General features: G+C 36.1%; 2 protein-coding genes across 2 annotated transcripts; both read left to right on the forward strand.

The window, feature by feature from the left end:
- Nucleotides 1–223: 223 nt before the first annotated feature.
- Nucleotides 224–1,464, forward strand: LOC115980610 (probable LRR receptor-like serine/threonine-protein kinase At3g47570). The gene is made up of 2 exons (XM_031102841.1): nucleotides 224–1,323; nucleotides 1,455–1,464. Exons 1-2 carry the CDS (start codon nucleotides 224–226, stop codon nucleotides 1,462–1,464), a joined length of 1,110 nt encoding a protein of 369 aa, XP_030958701.1.
- LOC115979203 (probable LRR receptor-like serine/threonine-protein kinase At3g47570) lies at nucleotides 881–3,591 on the forward strand. The gene is made up of 2 exons (XM_031101186.1): nucleotides 881–2,827; nucleotides 3,104–3,591. The coding sequence occupies exons 1-2, from the start codon at nucleotides 1,492–1,494 to the stop codon at nucleotides 3,511–3,513; spliced, it is 1,746 nt and encodes a 581-aa protein (XP_030957046.1). The 5' UTR covers nucleotides 881–1,491; the 3' UTR covers nucleotides 3,514–3,591.
- The last annotated feature ends 3,517 nt before the right edge of the window (nucleotides 3,592–7,108 follow it).

Raw genomic sequence — 7,108 nt, forward strand, 5'->3', positions numbered from 1 at the left:
ACTTGCTTCTGCTTTTTATGAAAAATATATAAAGGGACTGCGCTTACCAATGGTTGAACAGACATTGCCTGCCATTTGTGCACAAATATTATTTTGTACATTTTTAGTCCCTATGTTCTGAGAGGGAACACATTGTTCTTTCATACATTAAAATATGAAGCATTTCCGTTTCTTATTGCTTCTTCTTTCCCTCTTTCAAATTATTGCAAGTTATAGCATGAAAATGGTGGAAGGCATTGACTCCAGCACTGACAGAGAAGCCCTTCTAGTTTTCAAATCCTTAGTTTCTGATCCTCAGAATGCTCTCTCTGGATGGAACATTAGTTCATCTCATTGTACTTGGTTTGGTGTGAACTGCACCAGCAATGGAACACAAGTCCAATCACTAAGCCTTACCAGTCTTGGGCTCTTTGGCAATATCCCTCCTCAGCTCTCCAACCTCACTTCCCTTAAAACTCTAAACCTTTACAACAACTCTTTTTTTGGTCAAATTCCTTCTGAGTTTTCCCGTCTTACTAGCCTTCAGCGTATAATTCTCGCCACAAACAACATCAGTTGCACCATTCCTATTAGTCTATCTGATTGTCTTATGCTTGAACAGATGAGTTTTGAGAACAACAAACTTACCGGTCTCCTTCCTAGTGAACTAGGCCAACTTCCTAGACTGAAAATCCTTGATGTGTCCATGAACAATCTTACCGGTGCGATCCCCTCTACTTTTGGCAATCTCTCCACTATCACCAATCTCAGCATAGCAAGAACCAACATATCTGGTAAAATTCCAAATGAGTTGGGTCGTCTACATAATCTTGTCATGCTTCAACTCTCGGAGAATCAATTAAGTGGTGAGATACCCTTTTCGATTTTCAACATATCCTCATTAGAGTACTTATCCCTTACACAAAACAGGCTTGTTGGAAAGCTGCCCTCCAATATAGGTCTTACCCTTCCCAACATAAGGGAACTCTACTTGGGGCGCAATGGTCTGGAAGGACCAATACCAACTTCTTTATCCAATGCTTCACATATTGAATTCCTTGATCTCTCTTCAAATAATTTCACAGGGCCTATTCCTTTACTTGGTAACTTGAAAAATCTTGTAAAATTATTCCTTGGCTCAAACAAATTATCTTCTACAACAGAGCTGAATTTTCAAGTATTTGATTCCCTCACTAACTGTACTCAGTTAGAAGATATCTTTCTCAATTCCAACCAATTATCTGGTGAACTTCCCAGTTCTGCTGCAAATCTCTCAGTCAAACTCCAAGAATTTTGTATTGATGATAATTTGTTGACCGGTAGCTTGCCTCAAGGATTTGAGAGGTACCAAAACCTTGTAGCCTTATCAATTCAACAAAACTCATTCAAGGGCCAAATACCAAAGTCCATTGGAAAGCTTCAGAAACTACAAAGACTTATGGTACATGAAAATCTCTTCTCTGGAGAAATTCCAGATATCTTTAGCAATCTTACACAACTATTCTGCTCAATATGGGAAACAACCAGTTATCAGGTAGAATTCCTATGAGTTTAGCAACTTGCCAGCAATTAAAGATACTTTATCTAGCACAGACTGGGCTCAATGGGAGCATTCCAAACCAAATTTTTGAGCTTCCTGACTTGAAATTTTTGCAATTGGCAAATAACTCTTTGATCAGTTCTCTACCTGACAAATTTGGCAATTTGAGACAGCTTGAATTCATGGATGTTTCTGGAAACCAGTTGTCTGGAAATATTCCACCAATGACCCAGAGATACCCAAGTTTACGCAGTCTCAACATTGCTAGAAACAAGATAACTGGCTCAATACCGAAGTCACTGGAAAATCTAGCAGCACTGGAGAGCTTGGATCTTTCTTCCAACAATCTTTCAGGCCAAATCCCCAAAGAGTTGCAGAACCTTCAAGTTTTGCAGATGTTAAATTTGTCTTTCAACAGATTCGAAGGAGAAGTACCAACAAATGGTGTCTTTGCAAACGTCAGCTGGGATTCTCTCCAGGGAAACTCCAGGCTCTGTGCTTTTGACCATGATGCTGCAGAAAAGCTAAGAGTCACTACTTGTGTCACAAAAAAGGTGTCAAATTCTCATTTAGTACTCAAAGTCACTATTCCAATTTCTGCTATCATTGTGCTTGTCTGTGCGTTGTGTTTAGTGTGGGCACTAGACACCAAAAAGAAGAGCAAGATAAGAAACAATGGAACTTCATCCGTAGTCAAGGTTTTACCCCCAAGGCTATCTTACTCAGAAATCCAGCTTGGTACAAATGGGTTTGCCACAGAAAATTTGTTAGGGAAGGGAGCGTTTGGGTCTGTTTATAGAGCTGTTTTAAGTACTGGTGAGAATGGAACCCAGACCACAGTTGCAGCGAAGGTTCTAGACTTGACACAAAGTAAAGCTTCCAAGAGTTTTGATGCAGAATGTGAAGCTCTAAGAAACATCCGGCATCGGAACCTTGTTAAGGTGTTTCCTTCTTGCTCTAGCATTGATCATACAGGAGCTGCATTCAAGTGTTTGATTATGGAATTCATGTCTAATGGTAACTTGGATAAATGGTTGCATCCAGACGATGTTGAGTGTGGCTCAACTCTGACTTTAACCCAGAGACTGAATATTGCCATTGATGTAGCTACTGCCTTAGATTACCTACATCATGACCGTGATCCACCAGTAGTACATTGTGATTTGAAACCCGGAAATGTGCTTTTGGATGAAGATATGACTGCTCATGTTGGAGATTTTGGGTTAGCAAGGTTTCTCCCTCATGATTCATTGCGGAATGAGAGTAGCACAATTGGACCAAAAGGCTCAATTGGTTACATTGCTCCAGGTATGTAAATCTTATTGTATGAAACTTGAAAGGAATTGATGATTGAATTAACCATTTCCTAATAGATTAAGCTTTTAGGACAAATTATAATTTATCATAGTATCAGCCCAACTGGTTTCAAGTTCCGACCATGTTTTTACTCTACCTCTGTTGCTACATTTGACCCCAAAGAATTATTAGAAAGGAAGACAATGGAAAATTTAACACAGTGTTTCCTACATTTTTTCTTTAGGCTTTCATAATTTCTTGATCCTAATATCCTGAATTCTTTTGTAGAGTATGGCTTGGGTGGAAAGGCTTCAACTAGTGGGGATGTTTATAGTTTTGGAATACTGCTGCTTGAGCTGATCATTGTAAAGAAGCCCACAGATAGGATGTTCCAGGAAGGTTTAAGCCTAAACAAGTTCGTATCTGAAGTGCACGAGAGTAAGATCTTGGATATTACCGATCCAAGGCTTTTCAAGGATATTGAATCTTTAACTCGAAGCAGCAGTGCTAGTTATTCTATTAGTGGAGAGGGCAGTAGCAGCAGCAGCAACAACAGTGCTTTCAGAGGTGAGGAGTGTGTGGCTGCAATGGTGAGGGTTGGATTGTCTTGTGCTGCTCATTCATCAAAAGAACGTTTTACCATGAGAGAATCCTTATCCAAGTTGCTAGAGATTAAAAGGAGTTTTATTCGATTTTGAACCATTACCTTAACACTTTTGTACAGAGTTTATGTTTATTGCTCAAGCTATTTAAGCTTATATATTTTTTATGACTAGAGCTGAAAATTGATGTTAATCTCTTTAACGGCCAATTAATGTGATCATATGTCAAACTGTATTGCATTTTCTTTGTCAAACCCCAAATTGAGGCAGTCGAAATTTCTTGTGTATATTTGCTAAAATAAGATAAGATAAAAGCTTAGACCACCATTAATGAATGCAAATTGAGCTATCCTGTTTTCATTTTCCTTTAACCTTACTGCTTCACATGCTCTAGGAAACATTTTCTGTGGTTTTTGTAAGAAATCAATCGATGTCTTTTCTATTCCCTGCTCAATCTGATTCAACTTATCCCCTGTTTTGTCAACATTAGCATAACCCAAAGTGTAGCATTTTATGCCATAGAAATTCCCTGTTTCCCTTACTGCTCTATTTTCATCCATCAAGAACATACTCTCGTATACATACTTGGCCTAAGATCCCATGGTAGAGTCAAATCCCCAAGGCAAGCCTACATATACATAAATGGGTTTGCAAGTATTTTTAGATGATGAATTTCACTATGTTTATATATACTTGTCGCTAACCCGTGCGATGCACGGGAAAATTCCAAAAATGAAATATTTATGAAACATTCTAAATAGTTTTTTTTTTTTTTTTTTTTTTTTTTTTTTTTTTTTTAAATAAAAAAAATTCAAGAGCGATAGAACTCCAACGCTTGCGCTTATTGCACAGTCTAGAAACTATCCTATAGGATATATGTCCTGCCTATTTCACAAAAGCATGAATTTGTTCTAACACATCCAAAATCTCATTCAAGCATAGTTCATGCAACCTAATTGATGCCAGCAACTGTGAGTTGGCAAGCTTCACAATCAAATCTCTGATCCATAGTTCGTGATAGGAGTGTAACACTCAATAGGGCATGGTAGCCATCTACAATGGGTTTCCTTGGCAAGGAATTAATTTAGTATGGACTATAATAGGAGAATCATGACTATCTCTAAAAATAATGCCTAAACTTGCATAATAGGTGGTTTTGAAAAAAGGCCAGTGCTATGTCTAGTTTTGAGATGAGGAGAAATAGGATTTGCAGTTGTTGGGCTCACTTAATATTTAAGCTTATGTTTTTTAGCACAGTAAAATTTAAAGATATTTTAGGCTAGTAAACATTTAAAGTTATTTTGGTAATAAGTGGGGTAAGAATAAGTTGTCATTGAAAAAAAAAAATGTTATGTTTATAATATTTTCACAACACTTTTACAATAAATCTTAAGTAGTAAGTTATTATGAGTGGGCAAAAATATAATTTAAGTTGTGGATTCAAATTAGAACCAATAAAACTTACCACATATGTTTTGTTAGAAAAGTGTTGAGAAAATATTGTGGACGTAGCACTTACCAAAAAAAAAAAGGGATAGTTACACTTTACCCACCTGTGGTTTGCCTCTAATTTAATGTGCCTACCCGTGGTTTAAATTTTGACACTTTATCCACCTGTGATTCTCACCGTTACTGTGCCGTAACCCACCTCTCCCTCACCGTTACTTTAACACAGAAATATGTAAAAAACAAAAGCCCTACAGATCAAAAAGTTAGGGCTTTTGATTGCTTAAAAACTTCTATGAGAACATATGCCTAGAAAAATCAAACCTAAGTCAACCACTATAAATATCATATTTTCCTTCTCTACGTGTCTCTTTACTCTCACCTATTCTTCTACAACATTCTCTCTCTCATCTCTTTGCTCTCTCTCTCCGATGGTGGAGTTAAGGAGGACATCGGCCACCACAGCGATGGGTTTCATTTTCCTTTGTTCTTGCTTCATGGGTTTCATTTTTTTTGTGGTTTTGGTTATGGGTTCATCTAATTTCCTTCGTTCTCGTATTTGATTTGGTTTTAATTTTTGGTTGTAGTGGCTGTGGGTTTATGTTCAAAATTAATGGGTTTAATTTTTGGTTTATGTTCAAGATTTATGGGTCTATGTTCAAAAATTCTGGGTTTAGCTTTTAGTTTCTAACTCCTTAATAGAAGCCAAAGTGATGGGTTTCATTTTCCTTCGTTCTTGCCTCATGGGTTTCATTTTTTTGTGGGTTTGGTTATGGGTTCATCTGATTTCCTTCATTCTCGTATTTGATTTGGTTTTAATTTTTGGTTGCAGTGGCTGTGGGTTTATGTTCAAAATTAATGGGTTTAATTTTTGGTTTATGTTCAAGATTTATAGGTTTATGTTCAAAAATTCTGGGTTTAGCTTTTAGTTTCTAACTCCTTAATAGAAGCTTGATACAAATAGCTATAACAATTGTTGACGCAAGTGTCATGAAATGCCGCATACAGATTGTTTCCAAGTTGAGACATGAAAATTTTACAATGAAAGCATGTCTAGAAAATGCAGGAGGCGGACAATCCAACAAAGTTTAACAAACTTAATACCAACATGGATGTATCTCTTCTTCATTCTTTGCTTGTATTTGTAGTCAAAGATTTGCCACCTAAGTTGTCCATTTCAAAATTATTTTATGCTAGATTCAAGCTGCTCAAGGTGTTGGATTTGCAAGGAGTTAAAGTGACTAAACTAGCACAAATTTCAATAACCCTAACTTTTTGATCTGTTTGAGCTTTTGTTTTTGACATATTTCTGTGTTAGAGTAACGGTGAGGGAGAGGTGGGTTACGGCACAGTAACGATGAGAATCACAGGTGGGTAAAGTGTCAAAATTTAAACCACGGGTAGACACATCAAATTAGAGGCAAATCACAGGGGGGTAAAGTGTAATTAACCAAAAAAAAAAAAAAAAAAGGAGTGTTTTGTTAGCAAACAAATCTGAACCACATCAAGTAAAATGCCATTGTTCACTAGAACTAATGAAACGGTAAAATGAACAAATAAAATAGTAAATGTATTTTAGTTGGTTATTGATTTGCGGGAAGGAATAGCCTAGTAGTGACATGAGGTCGAGGACAAAAGTTTGTCAGCATCTTTTTCTTCTGTTTGCTTTTCTCTTATTTATAGACATGGTAATTTAGTTGCTCATAACTTTGCTAGACATGCTAGTTATGATAGCGGTCTTATGGTCTGGATGGAGGATATTCCAACACACAAATTTTCAATATAACATGCTGATTTGATTCTCAAAAAAAAAAAAAAAGAAAAAAAAGAAAAAAAAACTCCAAGCCTCCAACATAATTTTTTTTTTTTTTTTTTTTTTTTTTTTTTTTTTTTTTTTTTACTTTTCCCTAATTTAAATACATACAATATCATAAGCCTTTTGTTTGTCCTTTGTATAGTACTTTAATTATTAAAAGAAATACATAATTTTTCATTGGGACAAGTCAAAAATTAATTCTGTAAATTTTGGGACCTTAGCTCCTATAATTGGTGAATATATGCAATACCTACAACATAACAACTTCTCCAATAACAAAGTGTAAAATAATTAAAAAACAAAAACACACACACACAAGCTCAAATTGTCAAATAACTTGTCAAACCCTAAAAACATTCATGGCCCATTTTTCGTCACAAACAACTCCAACTCTCAATAGTCCTTCCCAATCACAACCTACCAAATTTT

Source organism: Quercus lobata, chromosome 3 (assembly GCF_001633185.2).
Source record: "Quercus lobata isolate SW786 chromosome 3, ValleyOak3.0 Primary Assembly, whole genome shotgun sequence".
Classification (NCBI taxonomy): domain Eukaryota; kingdom Viridiplantae; phylum Streptophyta; class Magnoliopsida; order Fagales; family Fagaceae; genus Quercus; species Quercus lobata.